This window comes from Protomyctophum parallelum, assembly GCF_964188405.1.
Source record: "Protomyctophum parallelum genome assembly, chromosome: 2".
NCBI lineage: Eukaryota > Metazoa > Chordata > Actinopteri > Myctophiformes > Myctophidae > Protomyctophum > Protomyctophum parallelum.
In genome coordinates this window covers 36,849,641-36,877,254 of record NC_139699.1, presented here as the reverse complement: position 1 = coordinate 36,877,254, position 27,614 = coordinate 36,849,641, and the positions used below count along the sequence as shown (strand labels likewise).

The 27,614-nt window shown below is 42.2% G+C and overlaps 1 protein-coding gene across 1 annotated transcript in view; it reads left to right on the top strand.

The window, feature by feature from the left end:
- Positions 1–27,614, top strand: part of mettl15 (methyltransferase 15, mitochondrial 12S rRNA N4-cytidine) — a 350,818-nt gene that overhangs the window by 52,789 nt on the left and 270,415 nt on the right. The window contains exons 4-6 of the mRNA XM_083791360.1: positions 13,143–13,334; positions 17,392–17,570; positions 26,425–26,918. Of these exons, the coding sequence (XP_083647486.1) occupies positions 13,143–13,334; positions 17,392–17,570; positions 26,425–26,846 (793 nt within the window). The 3' untranslated portion in view covers positions 26,847–26,918. The remainder of the gene's footprint in view (positions 1–13,142; positions 13,335–17,391; positions 17,571–26,424; positions 26,919–27,614) is intronic.

Sequence of the window (27,614 nt, the reverse complement as noted above, 5' to 3'; positions counted from 1 at the left end):
TGCACCCAGGAGGGTTAGGGTTAGGTTCCAACAAGTTAATTATTCAATTTTTCATTCAATTGCCTCAAGTGAAGACCTTGTGATTACTTCCCCACTATGTATGTGGACATGTACAATTGCTGATCCCCATGTCCATTGAATTATGAGTGGTTTATTCAACTTTCTTTACTGTTCTCTGACAAAAGAAACAGATGGAGGAAAGTGTTATTTGTGACAGAAGGGTGAGAGGGAAGATGTATAAAACAGTAGTGAGACCATCCATGCTGTAGTGTACGGCTTGGAAACTGAGTCGAAGCTATGGGTGGGTGGCAGAATTGAGGATGTCCTCTCAGGAGTGACAAGGCAGGATAGGATCGGCCTGGGCCATGGCTCAGTGGTCCAGGCACCGTGGCTGGTAATCCAGTCTGGCAGTGTGCCGCGGGTTCGACTCCCCATCCCGACAGCCTTTACTGCATGTCTCTCTCCTTTTCCTGTCAGCCTACTGTCTGTCCCTCCATAAAAAAAATATAAAATAAAGGCAAAAGCAACAAAAAAACATAAAGAAAAGGCAGGACAGGATACAAAATGACTACATTAGAGGATTAGTGCAGGTTACAATGTACCATTTAAAATAGGCTTGCACAGGAGATGGTTATTTTCTCTCCCTCCCCAATGAGAAATGTAATGGCTTCGAGTTAAATAAGACTAAGGATTTTTAAAGCAAACTTGTTGTCTTGGACAGTCAGTTTAGATACTGTATTCCTCTTTCTGTGTTTGAGCTACGCTGTTGGGTTTGTTATATGGTGGGTGCCGGGCTAGTCTGGAATCTCTGTGTGGAACCTGTTTATTTTTTGCGCACTTGCTGATAAGTCTGGTTTCCAGGCTAGCATTTCAATCATTATAATTTGAAGTCCTTGTCAAGAACCACTACTGTACAATATGTAACCCTAGATGTTCAACTACTGTATTTGTTTATAGAGGGAAGTTCAAGTTTTTAGTTTCAACTGAAATGTGGATGAAAGGGAATAATGCATCATGGCCCGAAGCTCTTGTAGTGTGTATTCAAACCCTGCATTGTCTACATCGGAATATGGTCTCATATCTGTGGCCGTAAACATCCCTATTGCTGTGGTGATCTCCTTTGCCCTTTGAGAATAATTTGCATAAGGTTGCCTGAAGGCTGCGGATTTCATACATGTATCTGTGGTTTTGCATAGTGCCACGGATTGACACACTGATGTTGGTGAAAATGAACTGTCATGTTTGAGGTATTGCCACTTATATATCCTATTCTTGTTGAACAGAGGTGGCACACCTCTTGAACACAGGGCGGGTAGTGCAACAGCAGTAGTGTCAGCACTCTTGTGCTGGTGCGGTTTGCTGGAGAAAGAAAAGGGGGCTTTCGTACTGCCGCTCCTGTACAGGCCTGGACTGGCCACTTGACACACCGGTGGGCCAACCAGTTAATGGGCTGGTGCCCCATCACCGTTTTAGTACCATTACGGTAATGGTAACATGAAGGGATGTTGTTCAGTGAAAGTGGAAGGGCTTGTTAGTTTTTGTGTGCCTCGACGGAGCGGGGCCGTAGAGCATCTGCTTTCTGTGGGCTGGTCTAGGGGTAAAATGTCAGGGCCGGATCTTAAGTACCCAAATGAATAATGGGAGACCAAGCAAAAATTGAAGTCCAGTCAGGGTGGACACTGATGGGGGAAAGTAGACCCTTTAAGCAGTTACCATTGAGTGTGCAGCCGAGCTGTGCCCATGCAAGGTCACGGAGTGACAGAGAGATTTCTATATAGTGGCTGGTAAAAAGAGTGACACGTCAGAATTCTCCAGGTCAGACAACCCTCTGGCCTGCGGTTCGAGGGGGCCCCCGATACGTGGACTGATATGATCGAATCTGATTCGTGATGTAACAGGTCGTATTTGCTTTCATATGTGTCTTTGCTGTTCATATGTATATCACATGACCATTCAATTTGGGATAATTGTGGGCAATCAATAAATGCCAGATCTTGTGAATCCATGATTTTAAGGTTACAGCCTGTTTATTGGACTATTAGATAACCCTCTCACAGGATGGCGCATCAGCCAAGAGAATCGGTTGGATGGCACTTACCATCTCACTCACCTTATAATGAGAGCGCAAAATCTGTCTTGGAAGAGCCATCCATCGACTAATCTAATATACGGCAACCTTCCCCGTGTTTCTTCACTGGTCCGATCCAGAAGAGCGCAGTTTGCCGGCCACTGCTACAGAGCTGACGAAATTATATCTTCCCTTCTTCTCTGGAGTCCTGCCTCAGGGCGGACCAGAGGTAGAAAGCTGTCGTTCCCTGATGTCATTGCTAGGGACACATGCTTCGGTAGGCAGGAACTGGGGGTGGCAATGAAGGACTGGGTAGTCTGGCGTAGCATTGTGGAATCCATGATCTCGACCGCGGTCGAAAAATGATGATAATGATATAATATAGTTATCAGAGGACCTGTTGCCAGAGAGGGAGGGGACCCTCCCCCTGGCGAGAGGTTAACACAGCCTGGGCACACTGTTAAAACAGCCTGGGACAGAAGAAGCTGTGTTTTGCGTAATTTCCGTTTTTTTAGACAGCTGGTGGATGAAAAAGAAGCTCCACCCACACGGCAGGTTGCCGCTGGGGCAAGCTTTTACGGGAATCTGGCCGACGTGGCAACCTGCCGCGTGGGTGGAGCTTCTTTTCCATCCACCAGCTGTCTAAAAAAACGGAAATGACACAAAACACAGCTTCTTCTGTCTAAAAACCCGGAAAAGATGTCGGGAGTCAGCTTCCTTTGGCCGCGCATGGAATCTTAGATGTGCCCATACCCATTAGATGATGATGAGGTCTTCCTCTCCAGAGATGATGACACTTCCTGAAGGACCAGGAACCAGGGATGTTTTGGGCTCGGTGGGCAATATAGTTCTATCTTAGACCCGTTCGATAACAACTCTATCTACAATGTTTTACATTCAATATAGTTCTATCTTAGACCCGTTCGATAACAACTCTATCTACAATGTTTTACCTTCCCTGAGCAGACTGCATGGCTAGAGAGAGACAGAGGGTCGAATCTTGCAAAACATGTTTTCAGAGAGCAGAACTTTCTGGGTCATCAGTGAAAGCTCTCTAACGAGACAGTGGGACTAGGATAATGTTAGTCGTGTTCAGAGTTTAGAGTGACATGAAAGAAATTAAGAAATATGGGCCAAAGGTGAATAGCACCATATAATGCATGAACACATTATAGAACATGGAGTGAAATATTTCATAAATAACAATATATCCATCAGTTATGTTAGGCTGTTATTTATTGAATATAGCTCTGCCTTTAACACCATACTGTATGCCTTGCCAGGCTGGCTAGCAAGCTTGCACACCTGGGACTGGGCCCTACTGTATGCAACTGGGTACTGGACTTTCTAACTGCCAGACCCCCAAATGGTCAGGGTGGGCAGACACACCTCTACCACCCTCACCCTAAACATTGGAGCCCCCCCAGTGTTGTGTACTGAGTCCTCTGCTATACTCCTTAACTCTTTTATTGCAGCTAGCTGTTAGCATAAATCCCAGTTCCCAGTGCCACCATCAGCGTTCACTTTAAGAGAAGGAGTTTGCCCGCCCCCCGCCCAACACACACACCCAAAACACACACTTTTCTATCATTAGCGCAAGCGCTCACTGTTTAACTGTCGTCAGAAACGTTTACATGTTGGGAGTCCCAAATGACATCCAAACTTTGTATGGCAGAAGATCCACCAAGGACAGCTCTCCAAAATTCCGACTTATGGAGGTTTGAAAATCCTGCTTTGAATTGAGGTAAATGGAGAAAAGTTTTAATGTCCCATAGCTGGTGGTGACGGAAGCGCTTAAGGTGTTTGACAGGAAGCCCCACTCATCATCCTCCGGAGGCTCCATTTTTTTTAGCTTTGATAACTTAAAAAAATTCAAACAGTTTGGGGTCATATACAAGACCCTACATGGTCTGTGCCCGCCCCCCCCCCCTAAGTTAATTCATTAAACGAAAGCCTGATAGGGGAATCAGTACCAGAGCAACCACTCGAGGAGACTGCGAAGTGCTGCACCGGCAAACAACATTCGGCCAAAATGTCCTCTCAGTACAGGGTTGTGTAGCATGGAATGGCCTTCCTCTGCGTATAAGGGATTGGGCTACATTTCAATCTTTTAGATTCAATCTGAAAAAATGGTTGCTTGAAAACTAAAGCTGCAACCATTTATGATATTATTTTAGGTGTATTTCTTTTTTTATGCTGTGTTCCCTTGTTATGTAAATGTACTGTTCCACTGTTTTCCTGTCTGTTTTCCGTTTTGTGTTTCTTTGTGAGGACTGTGGATGAAAATCAGCAACTGTGCTATATCCGGTGTATTTACGTCCATGTGACGGCCATTAATATGCATTGTCCTGTCCAAATAAACAAATAAAGTAAAAGTAAAGTAATTCATTTACTTTTAATGTGTGGCCCCTGTACCCCCCACAAAATGACCCTAACTACTTAATATTCACCAAAACCAGAGCAGAACTCCTACCACGGGACTCGGGCAATCAATTAATACAGTTGCGAGGCAAGTATTTCTACAGCTTAAGTAAAAAGAAATGTTTTTTGTATCAATTTATTAATTCATTTTCATATGTGATACACATATTAGTATACTGCTTTGAATTGGTTCTAAACTTCTGGTGGTGATTTGACTCAGCCCAAGTTCACATTCCAAGGAAAGCCATTCTTCAAAGGCATTGGGCCTTGTTTGCTTGTTTTTCCTTTTTCTTCACTCACTGTAGATATTTTCATCTCTGCTCCCCTGCTGAAAGCAATCAATCAGCATCTTGTCTTAGGCTTCAGTGACGCAGGTAAAGGAACCGAGTAGGTCAACACTGGGGAATATTTCAGGCTTGATTTGTGAAGAGGCAGCACGTCATGTGGAATGCACACACACACACACACACACACACACACACACACACAGATACTGGCCGCTCTGAGAGTTCCGGATGTCCTCAATGCTTTTGTTGCATGTCCAAAATAGCAGATCTACATGCTCACAATGCACCATATCGTAACGCATTTTGAGCTTGTAGATCTGCTATTTTCAGTGCACAACAGTGGTACGACAGAGTATAAGTGTTACCTTACCTAGTGTTTCAGTTGATGTGTGCATGTCAGTGTCCCCAGCGACCAATCACTGATCCCCATTGTTGGTGATCATAAAGTACAGGCAGTGTACGTCACTAGAAAAATCCATGCCTACTGAAAAATGCCAATATTGGAGGTGCTGTCACTGCTGTCAATAAATACATTTTAAATTATTTATTTTTTATCATAGAAGTACATAAGTTAGAGAAAATACAACAGCAATTGATTTTAACTTATTGATCTTTAAACTAGAGGATATACTCGGATATAGATAGTTTAGGTCAGGAGGTAGTTAAAATGTATCAAGTAGTTGGTTATTACTTTTTGCACATTCATATACGCTTCATTGCTATGGTCATTCTACTGTTGGAAGCATGAATACCGGAGAGGGAGCCTTACACCAATACGATTTTTGACAAAGGGTAGTAGAGGCCATGGTGCATCCACACATTTTACAAAAGTGAAACACTGTTTTTGATAACTGGGATGTGGAGCCAAGGGGAGGTGCCACAGTATTGTGGAAGACCTGGCTTGCGTATAGCTTATATTGCTCATTTGTTCGACCTTATCGTTAAATTGATATTTTAAGACGTAGTTCATCGTTTGCCAACTCATCCATTGACCTGTCAATCGGCATGCCAGTCTGCCCGCCCATCTGTCCGACTCTTTCTGTCTGCCTGCCTGAACCCCAGTCGTGATGTGTCGTGTTGTGAGCTTGTAGAATGGCTATTTTTGATGAGCGACACCACTGCAGTTTAGAGACCAGGATTACTGCATGTTTTTTGTGAGGATACCTAACAATTATTGAACTTAAAGGAGTATTCAGTGATTTGGGTGATTTGGAAAAAAACCTGGTGATATGCACATGCACACACTCTACAGTGGGGGGACATGCAACAGGCCAACAGGACGCCAAGGCCCTCGATCCTGATTAGAGGAACGCCCTCTATCCTGATTGGATGAAGGCTTTCTCACCCACCACCAAAGCCGAAACTAGGTTTTTTTTTACCTCTGCGGTTCACTGGTGATAGGGAGGAACTAATTATATGGTCAGCACACTCTATACTAGGGAGGATTATCACAAAAAAAGAAAAAAAAGTCAATTTGAATTAAGTGAAATCACTGAATATACCTTTAAGTCAGCAAATCGTATGACTTTGACATTTCATGTGTGATTTAATGTGCCAAGTTTTTGCCTGTCTCAGTGCAACCCTTTTAGGTAGATCCAACGGGATTCCAGAGTAACAAAAATGGTTTCTTCGTTATTCTGTTTTAAGTTTCAAATGATGTCAATGTTGTGGGTTGCTACGGCTATAAATAGATCAGATCTCTTAAGCAATTATGAGCCTACACGTGGACCTCAGCACACACCACTGAAACTTGTCCTCTTTAATAATATAAGACCTTACATAAGGAATTTATATCTCCAACCCTGTGTCTAAGCCACATAAAGAAGTTAATAATTTACAAATGTTATGTAACTGTTTTGCATATTTTTAAACCCTTCAGTGGCTTACAAAAACATGGTGTAGAAGATGCTACAAAAAGATCCTATACAAAAAGGTTATGTTATCCCCCTATAGGTCCTTTGTGGTATGTGACTTCTAAATTGCTGTTTCTGCTATTTTGAAGAAAGAAAAAAAAGGGGACAAAATAATAATAATTAAATAATAATAATTAAAAAAAAAAAAAAAGAAAAAAAAAATATATATATATATATAGTATATACACACACACATAAGCTCAGCAACAAAAGTTCGGAAACTTAACTTTGGTCCATTATTTCTCCACTTTCATAATACCAATTGGTATTGTATTTTATATAATTGTTGATTAGTCACCTTTACAACGAGGTATAGATCAGGCGTTCGTGGAATGAGCAACACAGCTAAACGTGTGGGTAGCGCGTCCAAAAGATTAGCCAAAATAGCAAGTGCTTGGTATTCAACCATTGCTTTGAATTGCTTAGTGTACTCTCCCACCGTATTAAGGGGGGAAAAACATATTGGCCATTTTTATATTCATTTTACACTCCGTGTTAGGGAACTCTATAGCGGCTGGAAGATCCAAAAGCAGCTGCAACAGCTTGGCACCATGCTGGTCAACAAACCTAGCCACATTTTGCTGTGGGATGGCATCCCATTCCTCAACCAGGTTTTGTTGCAAGTCATCCAATGTGGTTCTGTTGGTCACTCTAGCACGTACAGCACACCCAAGATGATCCCACAAGTGTTCAAATGGGTTGAGGTCTGGACTCACGGCAGGCCATTCCATCCTCTCCACTCCAAAATGATGTTGGTAGGCTACTCTGTGAAGATCCTGGCTCTGTGGGGGAGAACGTTGTCATCCTGGAGAATGACGTTAGGTCCCAGATTCTGAAGTTATGGGATCGCCGCTGGATCCCGATATCTCACTGCATTGATATTGCCTTCAATGATGACAACTTCAAGTTATGTCTTGCCCGTGAGAGAGATACTGCCCCATACCAAGGTTATAATAGTTAACTAAAACTAACTAAAAAACGAAAACTAGAATTAAAAAAACATTTTAGTTAACTGAAACTAAATAAAAACTAAAAATAAATTAAAAACGATAACTAAACTGAAACTGTATTGTGTGTTCACAAAACGAACTAAAACTAACTGAAATTATAGAAAAAATACCCTTAGTTATAGTTTTTATCAATGTTTATATGCATTTCGGAAATTCATAATATAATCCTTTTAAATTCATTCGATTAATTTCTCATTTCTCCAACAAGTTTTACGGCTGTTTTCAGCACCGTACGGCAGCATGTAGCCACACTTTACGTTGCTTGTTTACATTCTGCACTGCCTGAAACTGACTGCATGTTACTTGGAAAATCAAACCCGTCTTAAGTGAGTGGTACTGTACTGTACTGTACTGTACTGTACTGTACTGTACTGTACTGTACTGTACTGTACTGTACTGTACTGTACTGTACTGTACTGTACTGTACTGTAAGCCCTCCTCCCTGGCCTGTGTGTGTGTCTGTGTGTTAGGCTGTGCAACAGTGACACTTGGTGGTGAACAAACGCTATTTTCGTGCTCGGACACTGCCAGGAAAAGTTGGAAGAAAGAGACAGTCCAATATGGGAGAGAGACGCAAGGAAGTGCCTTGTGGAAAAGGATGATAGTAAAATATGCGGAGCACTTCGGAAGGGTATAGGCCTATTATATAAGGATCAGGTATTTGTGGAATGAGCAACACAGCTAAATGTGTGGGTAGCACACATTTGCCAAAACATTTGCCAAAATGGCAAGTGGTTGGTATTTATTCACCCTTGCCACAACAGCTTGGTTTGGTATGGAACAGTATCTCTCTCACGGGCAAGACAGAACTTGTCATCATTAAAGGCAATCTCAATGCAGTGAGATTCTGAAGCCAGTGGCGATCCCATATCTTCAGAATCTTGGACCTAACGCCATCCTCCAGGATGCCAACACTCGCCCCGTAGAGCCAGGATCACAGAGTACCTCCAAAATGTAGGAGTGGAAATGCTGTGAGTCTAGACCTCAACCCAATTGAACACTTGTGGGATCAGCTTGGGCGTGCTGTACGAGTGTATGTGCTGTACATGCAACCAACAGAACCAAGTGTTGGTTTTTCCTTATTACCGTGGGAGAGTGCAATCATCCAATCCACTAAGCAACTCAAAGCAAGGGTTGGTATACCAACCATTTGCAATTTTGGCACATTTTTTGGGGGCGCTACCCACACGTTTAGCTGTGTTGCTCATTCCACGAATGCCAGATTCTTACAATCTATACAGACTATACCTCGTTGTACAGGTGACAACGATCAACGATTAAAATGATATAAAACACAATACCAAATGGTATCATCAAAGTGGAGAAATAAAGGACCAAAGTTACGTTTCTGAACTTTTAGAGTTTATATTTTTAAATGGTATATCTTTTAGGTTTTATTGCACAATACTTATTGATCTTTTTTAATCCTATACCTGACAAATAAACCAAAGTACGAAAAAATAACTAAAACTAAACTATAACTAAACTAAAACTAAACTAAAACTAAGCATTTCAACAAAATAAAAACTAAATAAAAACTAGCAAACCCGCTCTAAAAACTAACTAAAACTAACTGAATTAGAAAAAAACAAGTCAAAACTAACTAAAACTAAACTATAATGAAAAAACCAAAACTATTATAACCTTGCCCCATACCATGCCAAATGTTGTGGCTGCGCATCGATCTTCCTCCCGCTACCAAGTTCCCTAACACCAAGTGTAAAGTTAATGGCCAATATGTGTTTTTTCCCTTATTACTGTGGGAGAGTGCAATCATCCAATCCACTAAGCAAAGGGTTGAATACCAACCACTTGCCATTTTGGCAAATATTTTGGAGGTGCTACCCACACGTTTAGCTGTGTTGCTCATTCAACGAACGCCCGATCCTTACAATCTATACCTCGTTGTAAAGATGAATCCGCGATATCTTGAGGGAAATAAATTCAACCGCACTACTGAATGACATTTTTCATCCGAGTACAAAAGAGCAAAGCCTTACAGGTTTGATATGTGTGTTACTGGTTTCTAAGGACAAGGTAGCAAAAGAGCAGTGGGCAGGTGAGGGGGACGTTGAGGAAAGCCTCTGTTATAGATTTTCAACAAATCTGATGTACAAGATAGCAAAGGATATCTGCAAGGCAAAGGAAAGCCCTGGCAGCTTGGGTGAGATGCTCCCATGCTCGCTGTACTGTATCTTTCCTTTTGCATCAGTGGTTGTAGAAATAGTGGACCCACTGGGGTATGCTCTGCTCTGAATGGCTCTAGCTTTTGAGTAGGAAGAGACTTCAAATTATGTTTTACGAAATTTACAAAGACAATTCTTTGTAAATTTCACCTGAGTAAAATAAGTGAGTGAATAGGAAGATAAAGAAGGATTGTGTCAGTTCTTATGGACTAAGTGCCTGGCTCAGTCATGTCAGAGCTTGAACATACCCATGCTGCAAGCCTGCACCATAAGGCTTTGTAGACTGTGATTTCCATGCCCTTTTAATATATTTGATTAACCATGTGGGTTCCTGACCTTAAAAGTAGGACAATCCTGCTACAGATCTACTGCTCCCTCTGGCTCGTGTATAGAGGCTTGCTCCTTTGCTTATTTCTACCATCATCTTTGTTCACACTGTCTTGAAAGGTCACATGAAAAATGCATGAACATGACTTGAGGATCTCACCTTGTGTGCCTGAGGGAGTGGCTGAGCCTTGTACAGTTCCAGACAAGGAAGGGTGGCTGAACAGTTTCATCATTAGGCTAGAAGATTGAACTCCTAGGCTGCCATTCAGGATACATTTCATATACTTACATGTTAATGGGTTTAAGTTTTATATTTATATAAACAATCCTAGACATAGTATGTCCCTCACTTATAATGCAAGAGCACCTTTGGCCCATGATGTGACTATAATAAAAGTTATATGAAAATAAGGTGGGATATGCACATCCCCAAAAGTGAACAATGTTTCGTCCTTACAGGGCTTCCTCAAGTTATACTAAGTTATAACGTGATAGATCCAAATTGGAAAAATATGAAAGATGGAGTGCCGTGACTTTTGTATTTCTTTCCAGTTTTTCATGTATTCATGAGGTGACAGTACTTCATTAGACCCCTTGGTGTGGTTGTTATGTGCAATGATGTCTTCCCTTTGTATTTAGGGTTTCTTCCTGGAGGCTGAAACCTTGACAGTCAAACGTGCCAATGCAAAATACAGTGATCACACTATCATCCCTCCCCTAACCCATCCCCCTTTATCATACAACAACAGCTGTGGGTGCAGCTTCAGTTCAGGTGGATCACCTCACCACCCATTACCCAGACACCCACACCAGGCATACTTAATTAACTGGTGGGCATGTCCACATAACGACATTTTAACTAATACTGTACACTTCCTCCTTACCTGATCATGTTTTGAAAGACGAAGGCTCCCTTGACTCAAATACACCAGAGTAAGGCCAAGTGTGGACAAGGACGGACACATGCACACCGCACAGACGAACAGTCTGGTGAGACGTAAGAGGACACTAGGCAGGAGGCAAACCATAGTCCTACCCCCTTTTTGAAACCGCCTACTCGCCACTCGCCCTACACACTTCGATATGCGCGTTCACGCGAGGCTGCGCCATATTAAGTGTCGTCCATATTAATAAAATCCACATGTCACACAAACAGATACACAAGGCAATGCAATATAACTGTACAAACAAAATGGCATGGCATGATGGTAACCATGGCAACGAATGGTGTCTGTTTCCTGTTTCTGCACAAGGAGGGCGAGTGTATTTCCAAACAGTTTTTTATACCCAGCACCCTAATCAAGGGAACTTGATTCAGCTGGAGGGGCACTTCCTGATGAGGGAACCTCCGAAGAGTACTTCAAGTCAAGGGACTGGTTTAAAAAAGGGCCCTAGAGACCTCTCAGTGCCTGATATCCCCCAATAACACACAAGGCAGAGAGAGCTTCCTGTTAGTTCTGGCAGGGGAGAAAGGACAGTGGGCGGGTCCGCGGGGGTGCCCTGGGCGCAGCGGTCGCTGGGGTGTGGCCAGCACTGGTTTGCTGCACCTGGCCTCCAGGTTTCGAACCACAGCCTGTTGGCCGGGTCTGGCCTTCTCTCCCGGTGCTGGTTGCGCCTCGGTGATGGCTGCGCGTGGGGCGCCCCTCCATGGTCTATAGCTGGAAGCCTGGAGGAGAGGGGCAGTGACTTGGCCAATCACTGCTGACCCGCCAACTGGAGAGTGTACTGGAGTGTACTGGAGAGTGTAGTACCTTGGCCTTCCAGGCCAAGGTATCCATTAGAAATGGATTATATTCGCATCATTGATGTATTTACAAACTGAAACTGATGAATGTTCAAGACTTTTTAGATGATGTGTCTTCTTAGATGTTTTGAAATGAAATGCTAGACTGACAGCTATACATAACAGGATATTGAGGGTTAGAGCCATCTTGAAGAAGGCCTTTGTGACCATTTTATTTGTATTTATTTTTAAATAAACTCAATGCATTTTAAAACTTTTTAAATCTTTGGGTTGTAGTTTTCATCTTATATATTCTACGACAGGATTATATTTTCATGGCGTCAAGCCTGAAAAGTAGACCAATTGGACGTGATAGCACAAAGAAATTAGCAGAAAAAAAAGAAGAGAACTGGAACACTGAGAAACTGCAACTAAAACATATTACTGTCTTACCCATACCTTTAACTGTATGTCCCCATTATGACCATGGATATGCTCTAAATGTATTTTATTTCAAATGCCCTTTAATGACAAGTCCCCCACAACAACACAATGTTTCAGACCTTCCTCTCGTCTTCAACCCCTCAAGTGAAAACAAGACATTGCCTAACGCACACACGGTTTCCCTGTGCAAATGTGAGTGTAGCTACGCGACGTGAACAGTGATTGGCGTATTAGTGTAAGCCGAATAGTAATATGCATATATTATCTTGAAGAATACCTGCACTTCACCAATGATGTGCTAATTCTAATTAAATGTCAATTGAAAACATTAATGATGAGATAACATGAGCTTTGTGTGGTAGCTGAGCTGTGATTGGCATAGCAGCGTCAGCTGAATGTTATGTGCATGTAGAATTACGCGTTTGTGTGTGTGTGTGTGTGTGTGTGTGTGTGGGGGGGGGGCTTCCACAGCTAATCTCACAAACTGCAGGACCAATATATATTAAATATTTTTCATCATAGTCTGTTCTACTAAGAGCCAGTCAATCATGGCAATGTAATATATTATGTCCTTTCGAAATCTTGAGTGCTTGGCTGTGAACGTTGATCCTCTGCGCAGTCCACAATTGAATCATGTCATCACAGATGCCATCTATATCAGAAACATGAATCGGGCTCAAGATGTGGTTGTGTTTGCAATGTTACATTAAGTAAATTCTCTTTTCTCCGTTCATCCTTTCCCTCCACCAAATGCTTCCTTCAGTGATCGAGCAAAACCAATCCTTGGCCGTTTCAGTGAACTTGAGGACCTGCTGACTGAGTTGAAGATTGGACCAGGTAGTGTTGACGCTGTCCTCCTAGATGCAGGCTGCTCTTCCATGCAGATGGATCAGCCGGAGAGGGGCTTCTCACTCAGCAAGGATGGACCCTTGGATATGAGGATGGATGGAGCCAGGTAAGTGTTCCAACATGTGATCTATTGATTCTCAGTTGAATCAGTAGTATACCTACTGTGTTCATAACATATTGTGATCTATTGGTTCTCAGTTGAATCAGTAGTACTGTGTTCCATAACATACTGTAAGTGATCTATTGGTTCTCTGTTGAATCACTAATTGTGGACTCACGGACCAACAGGAATGGGGGCGTGACGGACCAACAGGAATGGGGGCGTGACGGACCAACGGGAATGGGGGCGTGACGGACCAACGGGAATGGGGGCGTGACGGACCAACGGGAATGGGGGCGTGACGGACCAACGGGAATGGGGGCGTGACGGACCAACGGGAATGGGGGCGTGACGGACCAACGGGAATGGGGGCGTGACGGACCAACGGGAATGGGGGCGTGACGGACCAACGGGAATGGGGGCGTGACGGACCAACGGGAATGGGGGCGTGACGGACCAACGGGAATGGGGGCGTGACGGACCAACGGGAATGGAGGCGTGACGGACCAACGGGAATGGGGGCGTGACGGACCAACGGGAATGGGGGCGTGACGGACCAATGGGAATGGGGGCGTGACGGACCAATGGAAATGGGGGCGTGACGGACCAATGGGAATGGGGGCGTGACGGACCAACGACATTATGTCTGTTTCCACACACTAGCAGATGATCAGCATAATTTGAGACATGCTACTTACTGTCCAGTACTAATAGCCTTCCTTGAATAGTTAGACCACTAAACACAATTGGAAGACTTTACCTGAATTTGTAAAAAAAAGTCTGAAGCTCTGATGCACAGCACACTATTGCTGCAGTTTTTCAAGTTTCCAGGTTCATAGCCACCTAAATATGGGTGTAACGATACATTTTAAGTATGGTTGACGTTCATTAAGGCGATACGATGATTAAAATCAATGATTTAAAATCGATACAGTAACTATTTAGCGAAGAAATTAAATCTGTGTTTTCAAGGAAAGAAATATGAATATGGATATAAATAAGTAAACATTGATTCTCTGGAAAATACGTTATATTCAACCAGTATTGAATGGAAAAGTAATTATTGATTTTTTAATGAGTTTCTATATCATTACATCACTACCCTAGTGTAGCAAACAGCACAACACTCTCAAAATATCTGTCACAGTCCAAGTGCTGCTGCAGAAAACAATACTCTAGGAAAGTAGAGATCAAGACTTTAAGGCAATAACCTCTGCCAACAGACTCTTCAAAGAGGCCTCTTATGAGTTACTAATGCTTCCCTGTGACCTCTACACACATACTACACCCACCTCAGCAAGCCTTGCTAGTAAAGGTGTGACAATACAAATCCCCTGCCAGACAAGGGCCATCACCTGGACAAATATAATCCTACTTAATAACTTTCAGAAGCTTCCACAAAAGGTCTCAGTGGAACAACTGCAACAGCACTTCAGCAAATTTAAACATGCCGGCCCAGGCCGTAGCGTAACGGTCTGGGCAAAAAAAAAAAAAAAATTAAACATGCCATCAAACTTGAACACAATCTCCAATAAAAGATCCACAGGATCATATCCTGAGGCCAGTCCCGAGTGATTAATGGTATTAAACAGAAGTTATATGACCACAGATTTATGATTTAGTTTTTCTTTAGTGATGTTGCCATTTATTGGATGTGTTAAGTTTAAAAGGCAAATGATAAATGAGATACAGCACCACGTTCAGATGTGACTTTGCTAAATAACCCGGTGGCAGGAAGGATCGTTTGAGCAAATGAATTAAAATAAATTTTAAACAACTAACGGTAGAGTATAGACTCTTAGTCATGTGCTTTGAATCATCATGCTCCTTCTACAGAGATTATAGATTAATATTGTTTTTAGAGTGGAATACATGGCTTTTGAAGATTATGTTATGTGGCAGCTAAGTCTATATATTTTATGTTTGTTTAGAGCACGTAAATCGTTTGCCAGCCAAGTCTATGGACTTTAATGTTTGTTTAAAACACCAAAAGGGGTTCCCATCCTGAAAGGATTAGGGCACTAACCCTTTTTTTATTTACCATATAATTATGTAGAGTAAATATTTTCCTGTCTGTCCAGCTTTTTGAGGGGTGCTAGCCCCATATGCACAGCTTTGTGTGTTTGTACCATGGAATGTGATGATTGGATTGGCTGAGCACGGAATGTGATGATGTATGATGATAAGAGCGCCCCTCGATTCACACAAGTGTGATTTTTGTGGGGCGCTAGCCCCTCCTATACACAGGTTTAATGTTTGTCTTTAGTTCAATGTTTGTTTTGTAAACGCATTGACAATGAAGGGAAAATGTATGTCATAATGTGTCATTTACGTCATATTGTCTCTTTATTGTTAATGGCGTTTAATGTTTGTTTTACATCACCATTACATCAACTAATCAACATGAGTTAGACTTTAATATAGTAGCACCTCTCACTTCACACCTCTTCACTTAACAGCGTTATTATGAAAACGTAATACTGTATGGTTGCAATTTTAATGTCATTTGCAACAAACAAACAAAACAAACAAAAAGGTCGATTTAATGCATGCACATTACAAGGACTATTACTCTCCTCCCATCAATCAATCTTTCCATTCTAGAGGATGTTGATACTGATTTGACATGAGCTTTTCAAATAAACTTGTCCTACTATTCCTAGACGGACAGTTTGATTGTTACATCGGTGAGTAATCAGATTTAAACAGCAAATGTTCCAGTCTTTACTCTAAAAAATGAATGTGTTCTTCACAGTTTCATTTTGTAATGTACTTGGAATATAGGACAATAATTCAAATGCAGTTAATGTAACACATTTTACAGTAAGTTATTCAGTACATCACTTACATCAAAAGATTCAGAAGCACCATCACTAAACTTCAGCTTCCATATTCTGTGGGGAAGAGATTTGGTGTAGATTGAAATAAAATAGGTCCAAGTACAGAGCCAACTCAGGTCCAGCCAAACTGCCGTGAGATGTTTATATTTCCATAAATTGACTGGTTCAAGTAGCTGTTATGAAGCTGTTGTTGAGGTGTTAATGAATGTGTTAAATTTCAGTTCATTAACGTCATGCCATAGTTCTGTCAAAAGGGAGACATCATCATGTGATGTCACGAGGCATGACCATATATGGGATGTGACCAACTGACGTGACCAACTGACGGGAAATGCACAATTTCATAGTTAACTGTGACCTGCCGTCGCAATAAAATATGAACATATAATTACTTGATATCGATATAAGTCACATCAAGGTTGTATGTCCTGGAAATGTACTGGGAAATGACCTCTTGAAAATAGTGTTAAACGTGTTAAAACATGTTACTAGAAAAGGAAAAGTATGATACTCAGTGTAGAGTATCATAACTAATCCATCCATGGGTATTTTATCAAGCTTCTTTTATGTATGTGTTACACTTCCCACATTTTATAAAATGTATTCTAATAAGTCACCCGATTGTTACAGAATGAGCTACTATTGTTAGGCCTGTCACAATTATGTAATCACAATTATTGCGTAATTATTATGTAAGCAATTATTTGAGATAATCGTAATTATTTCGCATAATCGTTTCCATGTTGACAATTAATGTTCATACATTTTCAAACATTTTCCAAAAATAGCGGAAATGGTAGATCACAACGCATCACGAGATGCGATGCGTTGTGAGCTTGTAGATCCGCTACTCATAAGTATAAAATTATTAAATTCCAGTCATATATTTAAGTTATTTGTCATCTGCCCTGTGCATGTTTTGTTTACAAAGCCTAAAAGGCAAACGTAAATGTATTTTGTATTCATTATTTTCTAATGTTCAGTGCCAAAAACACAACTCATTACTTAGCGTTAATTATTCGTGTGACAATTCAAGTCAAGTAATGGTGACTGGCCTATCTATGGTGTGAGCTACCCTTTCTTTCCTTAACCACACTCAAATCATTCATTTTCTGTCCACCATATAGGTTTTCTTCAGCTGTATCTGAAATGTGTCTAGGATTCGCTGCTGTCAGCAAGGGTGTGACGTCAAGATGCTTAATTGGTCTCTTCTTTGTGCGTAGGTACCCTGACATGCCCTGCGCCGCTGACGTTGTGAATGCCTTAGATCAACAGGCTCTTGCAGCCATCCTCACTGCATACGGAGAGGAAAGACATGCCAGGAAAATAGCCTCAGCCATTGTCGAGGCACGTAGTGTCTATCCCATCACCCGGACACAACAGCTGGCTAGTGTGGTGGCAGGTATCTACCTACTATACTCATCAATCAGTAAAAGAGAAAGACAAACAGGGGATCAAGTTATTAAGACGGTCTCCCTGATCTGTTTGTCTCTGAAAATCACAACAGACTGTGATCTGAACTATCATCCGCTTTCCTCGATTTGTTTTGGGTGCCTGCATGGCCCCCACAACTTCCTATCCTATCTTACATTTGGAAAGTGGTGCAGAGTGGAGTCATGCCTAGGGATGGGTATCGTTAGGATTTTTTCGAGACCGGTACCGATTCCGGTTCTGCTTATCGATTCCGGTTCTTAACGGTTCCCTATTTCGGTTCCAAAATGGTATAAAATAACTTAAATAAGAGGTCAAATGTTTATTTAACAAAAAAGCTCAATGTCAATTTGAGTATATATATAATGTACAATGAATAGTGTAACATCCTCTCCTTTATTGAGCCATTTGTGGATAATATAGTGATTATTTTAAATTAAAATTAAAAGTATTTACCCAGGGCAATAGTGTTGTAGGCTACTTCTCTTACTACTAACTACTGACAATGACAAATAAAAGCATGTCTGAGATCTGAGAGCAACACACACACACACACACACACACACACACACACACACACACACACACACACACACACACACAAACACACACAAATTAGCATCGCTAATGGGGGGGGGGGCATCTCCAGCCGATAGGTGAGAACGGCTCCCCTCTCCCCCTCACTCGTGGTGGTAACAACAAGGAAGTCAACACACACACACACACACACACACACACACACACACACACACACACAGCAGCCTGCACTCATGCCGCCACAAAATAAATCTAAAGTGTGGTTGCATTTTAGAATATGCAAGGAGAACAAAGAACACATATGGGATGGCCCAAGTGGGGCGAAAAATCCGCGGCGAAAAATCCGCGGCGAATCACGCATGGGACAGGGGAAAAGGCCCCTGACCTCCTGGGCTCCAGGCGCGCTAATTTGAGCCGCGGTCATCCACACTTTTCTACCCCAAGAAAGAGCCTCGTCGGAAGGGTCTGAGAGCGGCGTAGACCGCGGCGCAAATTAGCGCGCCTGGAGCTCCAGGACTGGTGCTTTTTTTGGTGTTTTCACATCTGAGTTTCAATCGGAAGAGAAGCTTTGATTATAGGCTATATATATTTTTTTTGAGAGGTAATGCCTGCGTCAGGCAGTTGACTTGTTTTATTAAGCCTAATTATTTGTGCGTCACTGCTTTCATGAAGGCTGCAACAGTTGTTGCTTCAATGCTTATCGTTTTAAATAAATGAGACCCGCCTCTGCAAGCCACAAGCCCACAACGCGTCGCTGATGCAACGTGTGAACGCGGTGTAGGCTTGTAGATCAGCTCTGTTCCCTGCGCTTCTATTAAAAGGGTAGAAAATAAATAAATAGCGTGTGACCGCGTGTCTGTGAGAACCGATAGAGAGAACCGAAATTGAATTATTGTAATGGGTACCCGGTACCCAGGCACGTTCGGTTCGGTACATACTTGGTCCCGAGTTTCGGGACCCACCCCTAGTCATGCCCCAAATTTCCATTGCTATGTTTTCACACATCACGTTTGCAATTACCCGACGTCAGTAGCCATACGTCCGTAACACTCTTTTGCGTTGCGCCGTGATATTGACATTGCTCCCTACCAGGTCCAGAGCCCGGGCAGAGGCTTTTGTGCTGGTTCTGGACAACCAACCGTCTATCCGACGGACTAGACACTGTGCACTGGCGCACTACACTCCCTGTGGGGGTGTGGAACACGTGTCTCGAATTTGAAGTCGGTTGGGTGAACGGTTTACAGAGTAACGTGGATTACAGAAGTACGTACACACGTACGTACGTACACACAGAGACTTGGTGCATTTATAGATAGATATTTACTTTCATATTTTTGCCCCATTTCACCTCCAAAGCTAAAAACATCGGACCGCTCATGAGGGGACGCCATTAGCCATGGTTAGCAAAAAACGCTAACATTTCCACTAACCATGTCTTCATCCAGTCTCTGCCGATTACATCCGTAATCCATTATTCAGCCACTCCAGCCACATTCCTATTTCCCTAATTTCCATCTAATGCACATCCCACATACAACAACAAAACCTTGTATACTATTATAATAGTCTGATGTCTAGTGTCACCTCATGTTGTCGACCGCTGACATCACCAAGCCTCACGTCTTGCCAGATGTTGATGACTTTCTCAATGCAAAATTGCAAATTACACTGGCGAGAATACCAGAATACCAGACTTTTTATAACAGTGTTTCTACATAGCAGTATACTTAAACATTTGAGTAATTTTTCCACCAGGGGAGTTAGTTAGTTAGTTAGTTAGTTTCATTTATTGTCCACGTGTGGAAATTCGTCTTCGGTCTCAAGGACGGAGGACGGAGAAGGAGATCAGCCGGAGAATCGGAGTGGCAGGGGCGGTATTACAGTTGCTGTATACCGCACTGTTGTGACGAAAAGAGAGTTGAGCCAGAAGGCAAAGCTCTCGGTCTACCGAGTAATCTTCGTTCCTACTCTCACCTATGGTCATGAAGTTGGGTCATGACCGAAAGAATAAGGTTGCGAATATAAGTGGCCGAAATGAGTTTTCTTCGACGAGAGAGACTCGGAGTAGAGTCGCTGCTTCTTCGCCTGGAAAGGAGCCAACTTAGGTGGTTCGGGCATCTGGTTAGGATGCCTCTCGGACGTCTCCCTAGGGAGGTTCACGAGGCACATCCGATTGGGAGGAGACCCCGGGGCAGACCAAGGCGCAGTTGGAGGAAACGCATCAACTCACTGGCCTTGGAACGTCTCGGGATCCCCCAGGAGGAAGTCACTAATGTTGCCCTGGAGAGGGAAGTCTGGAGCTCTCTGGTGGAGCTGTTGCCCCCGCGACGCGACTACGGATAAGCGGTAAGCCCAGGCAGAGATGTGTCATTGTTTGAGCATTCCATAACGATTGTGCCATGGGGGTTACCGTTGTATATGTTGCTGGTAGAGAGATGTCAGACATTACGCAGTACTTAGGAGAGATTTGCCAGAATGAGATGATGTATGAATGATAAGAGTGCCCCTCACTTCACACAGGTGTGATTTTTATAAACCGATTAAGCACAGATTACAACATTCTTGCGTACATGTAGGCTGTCACTGTAACCAAATGTGTTATTTATATTGTTTTGCAATTAGCAAATCTAGATCTGCTGTTTTCACATAGCCATCTATGGTGGACAAGCTGAGTATTATGCATTAACAGATCATTGTCATTGATCCCTTCAAGGACCCTTGTGGCTCCCTGGACCCTACTTTGGGCACCTAGGGACACCTTGATGAGTGCCCACCTGTATTATTACAAATGGCAACATGTTTGTTCTGGCGGCAAGCACAGCGTAGCCAAGAGCGTCGCCAATCACATCACTGATATAGTCCGTTAACCGTCTGCCATAACCTCATCGTTCCCTTACCCTGAACGACCTGCAATGCATGGTGGGTTACAGGTGCAAGGTTTTTTTTATTTTAGTGAGGCTACAATTACACACAATTACAACGTGGGTGCCTGGCCTCCACAGCTTCGTATGAGCTTACAATTAATAGGAGAGAGAGCAAGAGGAAGATTGAACCTGAATATCATTCATACAATTCCCATTCTCTTTCGATATTGTTGCTGGAAATTGGACATAAACCTTGTAGGCCTATCGCAATATTGCATCTTTTTAAGTTTTTCATAAATGATTTCCCTGTTTTATATTACTTCGTATGATAGTATCACCTCTGATGGTATGCCCAAAATAGGATTTCTTTTCTTTTTTTTGTTTTCTGAAAAGTAACAGTATTGGACATACAAGGTTGCCATCTGACAGCGACAATATGTTTCTCACCCCAAGTCATTTCATGGCGCTCTCTCTCTCTCTCTGCCGCTCGCTCACAAATGCATACTTGCACACCCTAACAGAAGTACAAGCACTTATTACTTGCGCAAGCAGAGCGTGCAAGTACCGTAATTTCCGGACTATAAGCCGCGGCTTTTTACCCATGATTTGAACCCTGCGGCTTATACAACGGTGCGGCTAATCTATGGATTCTTACAGCTAACGCAGAGCCATCTCAGGCTCTGAGCTAACGTAGCTGCGGCTTATAGTCCGGTGCAGCTTATAGTCCGGTGCGGCTTGTATATGGGATTTTCCCTAAATTTGGCTGGTGCGGCTTATATTCAGGTGCGGCTTATAGTCCGGAAATTACGGTAATGTTATAAGTCAGGTGCTATGCGTATGTCCGGGGCCGGCATATGTTATGATGTCATATGCTGGCACGAAGCTGACCGTGCAGGTATGATTTCCGTAATGTTACGAAGCGTATGTCCCATGACGTGATGAAGATATGTACCAATGTCCCTTAGAATGCATATGATATGATGTGATACTGTATGCTGGCCCCGGACATACGGAAGCAGACCGTGATGTTTGTTTTCCGCGGATGTCCCATGACGTGATGAAGATTATGGGTATAATTGGTTTACGATGGTGACGTAATGATTATATGTTTCAGTGTCAGGGACATACCCATCAAACCACCCGAGTAACCACATTATACCACTAATCACTCAGAAATGACATATACTCATATATAGACATATGCGCATATGACGTGATGAATATATGTACCAATGCCAGGGTATAATTGGTTATCGATGGTGACGTAACGATGACATGTTTCAGTGTCGGGTGGACTAAAGGTAATGCCCCTATGTATGTAATCTGACACCACTGCCATAACAGGCATAAGTAATCATTACCATACTTCAAAATACCACTTTTTCTCCTCCAAAAGCAAGGTACGTAGCAAATAGCTAAACCTAATAATTCAATATTGCAAATGTTCTTTCACAGAGGCTGAGATTTGAAAGTTTGTAGCGGTCTACAGTACTTGCACGCTCTGCTTGCGCACTAGTAGGCCATTTATGGCCTACTTGTGTGCAACAAGCAAGTATGTTCTAGTTTATATAGAGGCACACGCACATTATTCACTCATGCGCATAAGGCTAGGATGACATTTTATGTCTTGGTGGATCATTTTCTCAAGGCGTTCCTTCGGATTTGAGCTGTCCTTTCAATAGATATTGCACATGGTGTGTGCGTCACACAGGGAGAACAGGTGTGAGCGAGGGCAGTTGTTTGATCTCTTTTGAAGAGCATAGCGAGTCACTACTAATGTTTATCCCAATCAATCCTTGTGTAAGTCCCAGGGGGTCTGTGCTCAGCTGCTTATGACACTATATTGCTGAGAAAAAAATGCTATGGACATAGATGAAAAAGGTTGGGGGGGGGGGGTGAGGTTGTATAAGAGGAATCACTTTTGGGGTTATTGTTTGGAGTATTGTCTCACTCAATCTAATCACTTAAGACAGATTCTGAGCTCTGCAGCTGAATCTGTCGGCAACTCCTATAATGGAAAATATTAATATCCAGTCAGGGTGAAGGTTGACAATTTATTATAATATTTGAGCAGAGTAACAGCATTACAGCAGCCCCTGCAGACCTGGCCTGGGAGACAACACATCGGGGCAGAAGACAGTAGACCTTCCTCCAGAAAAATACCTAAGGAAGTACCTGTAATGAAGACTGGATTTGAAAAGCCTCGCTACCATCGCCCTAGAGAAGCTGTTCTTCTCCTTACACCTGATACAACCAAACCAATGTGGTGTGAATGTGAACTGACCGACATTGCCATCCTTAGTAAAAAAACATGTGATTGGTTAGCCGATTTGCTCGTTTACATATGATGTAAGTTTTCCCTTCATTGTCAATGGCCAGATGTTAATTTACGTGATATTTAGCGGAATTATCAGCTCTTATCATCATACATCATCATGCATCATCTCAGACTCATACTGGCCAATCAGAATGCCTGTTGCCTGTGATTGGCTCGTTTACATATGACGTACATTTTCCCTTCAATGTCAATGGCGTTTAATGTTTTGATGTTTAATTTACATCATATTTAGCAGAGTTCAGACATAATTTCTCCGTTCATTGTCAATGGCAAATATTGAGACGTGTGGGGACAAGATTTAGCAGACATTTGACCTGAATTCCCCTTTCATTGTCAATGGCAAATCTTGAGATGTGTGGGGTCAAAAGCTGTTTAAAATCACACCCGTGTGAAGTGAGGGGCGCTCTTATCATCGTACATCATCATGCATCATCTCAATCTGGCCAATCAGAATGCCTGTTGCCACAAATGTACGTCATATTTGGCGGACATTTGACCTATTTCTCCTTTAATTGTCGATGGCAAATATGAGACGTGTGGGGACAAGATGACGTAAATTCTCCCTTCATTGTCAATGGCATTTAATGTTTGTGTTGCGAACATTTTGTGGGGACAAAAGCTGTATCAAAAAAGAAAGATTTTTTTTTTTTTATTAAAGACAGAATTGCCTTTAATAATAGTGCAAGAACTCGTGCAAGAATTGCACTAGCGGATGAAAAGGCCATTGGGATCCCATTGGAATCAGGTTTCATCCTGCAATCCTGGCCCACCCATTAGATTGTGAGATGTAGTATCTTATGTGAAAGTGGGAAATCTGGCCAAGGGGTCATCAGTATCACTCGCAAGGGGTGCATGGAAGGGGCCCTGCAAATTCCAAATTACAAAAACAGATGGTATTGCATTTGCTATTTTTGTTTCTATTATAGCTTCCGCCTTCCATGTTACTTCAATGTCTATAGACCGATTCAGAAACGGGTCTCATGGTCGCAGGCAACGTATTTCCTGTAGGCGGAGATGACATATTTGCGGTTTCCCCCCACCTCCTTCTACTACAGTGAATGGAAAAGTGACTGATGTTAGTCTGCCTCAAACGTTACTCTTTTACCTGCTTTTTACTAAAAAAAACTGAATGTCAAAATATCTACCGTGGTGGCTGAGACCAGAGGCATATAGTAATGGTTGAGACAAAGCAGTGAAAGTTCCTGAAAGATACATAACGTCAGTCCAATACCCAATCTTTCTGTTTTAGGAACACAAGGCTGCTGTACTTTATACCTCATACTAAGCATAAAGTAAATTATGCTACTGTAAGAATACTTGGTCATTTAATGACTAAGTATTCCTACAGTAGCTCTGAAATTTAGCAAACGAGAACATCTGGCTTGGTTATTTTACTGGATTACTACATACTGTAGTTGTTTCTTATTAAAAGTTATAGGTCTATGTGGGATCAATGCTTGATGACTATTCTAATATGACTGGCAGATGTTAGACTAATCAGCCATTGAATAAGAATATTAGTTGTGGAAGAACATGTTCACTTCTCCAACATTTCATAAAAGTTACACTGGAACTCTTTTGTTGCTGTGAACCATCTCTCAAGTGAAACTGAAACTTAACATGTAATAATAGGTGAAAGATAAAGTAGTAGTTTATCCTATCCGATCACATTGTTGTTATTTCTTGTCAATCACCCCTATTCCCTTGTCTTCTCCATCTCCACCTCTCCTTTCTCCTCATCTCTCCTTACCCTGCCATCTTTCCCTGGCTCTGTCCGTGGGACCTTTGAAAGATAAATGAGAAGAGAGAGAGAGAGAGAGAGAGAGAGAGAGAGAGCACGACTTGGTGAGGCTAGACTAGGGCTGGTCCTTGCTGTGCAGGCATTGTATTGATTGCCGGGTGAGTCACACTAAGAGCTGTTGATCGCAGGAGGAGAGAAATGCCACACCACTCACTTTCCCCTTTTCATTTAAATGCTGTGTCTTACTATCCATCTTTTTATCGAATTGTTTATTTTTATTCTCTCTTATTGTCTTACCTTCCTTCATCCCCTGCTTATTGCACTCGTACTTAATCTCTCTCCTTCTATGTGTATTTCTGTATTTCTGTTCACTAATACACATAATGGCAGTGGTTTTAACACTGTTTGTGTTAAACAATTCAAAGGGCAAGTCAAAATCTCAAGGTGCACATGTATTCATTGTCACGCAAAATAGCCTCTATTGCAAACCTATGACCAAACTATCTCTGGTATGGGACTTTCGGTTTTAAATCTCAAATTGAAATCAGACCAGCCTCTCCTCTTTAGCGTAAATAAAAAGAACGTTTTTGCTACTCACCAAAACAAAGGCGGGTTGTGTCATTAGAAAGCCTATTTTCCTTAGTGGACACACGTCTGGTACTTTTAGTTACTCCACTGCGCCTTCTACCGATATTGCCCAGAGAATTGCCTCATAGAGAATATTTTTCCTCCGGTGAAAAAAAATCCCTTTACAATTTACAATTTAGGCAATTAGCAGACGCTCTTAATCCAGAGTGACTTACATTAAGCAAGAACAAAAAAGCATGGGAATACATCACATAAAAGCATTTATCATGAAACATGCGTAAGCTAAGAAAGTAACAGTGGAATATCTATATAATGAAACTATACATATAAACTATACATGTATAGTTTCACCCTTTCCACCCTTTCTGGTGGTGGTTTTATACGTGTGGTGGGGGGCTCAGATTGCGTCCACTAAGGAAAGTAGGCTTTCTAATGACACAACCCGCCTTTGTTTTGGTGAGTAGCAAAAACGTTCTGGAGGCTGGTCTGATTTCGACTTGAGATTTAAAACCGAAAGTCCCATAGCCTTATACTGCAGGGCAGAATCATAGAAGGCTATGGACCAGAGCTATCACCAAACATGACAAATTATGTGATATATTTCATTTTCAATTATTATTATAATATAATATGATTATAATATTTTCTTATTACAGGTTACAAATAGATTATTAAGATGTGTAAGAAGTTTTTTAATGCACAAACTAAATTATACAAACTGCACTCATTTTAGACATTTCTTTCTCTCTGTATCCAGGATCATTTTCTGCCGCTGCATTGTATGCCCGCAAAGACCGACTTCAGCGACCCTCACATGTGGCCACTAAGACTTTCCAGGCTCTACGTATGTTTGTCAATGATGAGCTGAATGAACTTCATGCAGGTCTGCGTGCTGCTCAGAAAGTTCTGCGGCCTGGAGGCCGCCTTTGTGTGCTTACCTTCCATTCACTGGAAGACAGACTGGTCAAACGCTTCCTTCAGGGATACAATGACTTGTCAACAAAGCAGCGCTTCCACCAGAGAGAGCAAAGAGCAGGGGTGGAGAACAAAGACGATGGAGGGAGGGACCATCTGCACTGGGTTTCCGTACAAAAAGGAGTTGTCACTCCACAGATGGAAGAAGTAGCAGAGAACCCACGAGGACGCTCTGCCAAACTCAGGACAGCAATAAGGCACTAATTACACTGCAATCAAAAATATAGTTTTTTGTTTGTTTGTTGTTTCCAAAGACAACAATGCAAATGTTGCTGTGTTAAACATAAACTGGGATGTGCATATCGTTTTCCTTCTTTACATGTGTTAAACATAGACATTAAATAAGGCTTTTGTTTTTTCATGCCAAGTTTCACTCTTAAAAGGGATTTTGTTTTTCTTTTCTTTTCTTTTTTAAGGTAGATAATCTGATAGTAATCATTGCTGTAAAGTTATATTAGTGCTTAATCAGTGACAGGGGTCTCCCTCTACAGAGTAGACAAACATTTTCAGGTGGGTCACTATTAATTTAATCCAGTCAGGAGAGAGAACCCATTCATCAGTTTGAATTTTATAGTGTTCCAATTTCAGTTTTGTCGACTTTATCGTGTATCCTGTATGAGATGTCCCTCCTGAACGAATGATTGGTATTCATTCCTGACCTGAAAATGTATTTTCTGTTTAGCCTCATCCTTCTCTCCCTGACCATGTCCGTGACCCATGGGAGACCTCCACACAGAGGTCCACGTTTCTAATGTGGTCCTCCCGTTTCACATCAAGTGCCATTCATAGCATTCTTGTGTATGAGTCACTGTACTGATTCAGTACAGAACTGATTCTACTGTAGCCATAAACACAGGCCTTGACTGACCACTTGATGTACAGGGCATACTGTATACCCAGTGGGCCGTCCAATGAATGGACCGCCCCCATTCATTGGGCCCCAATATCTTTTTGTACATGGTTTCAGTATAC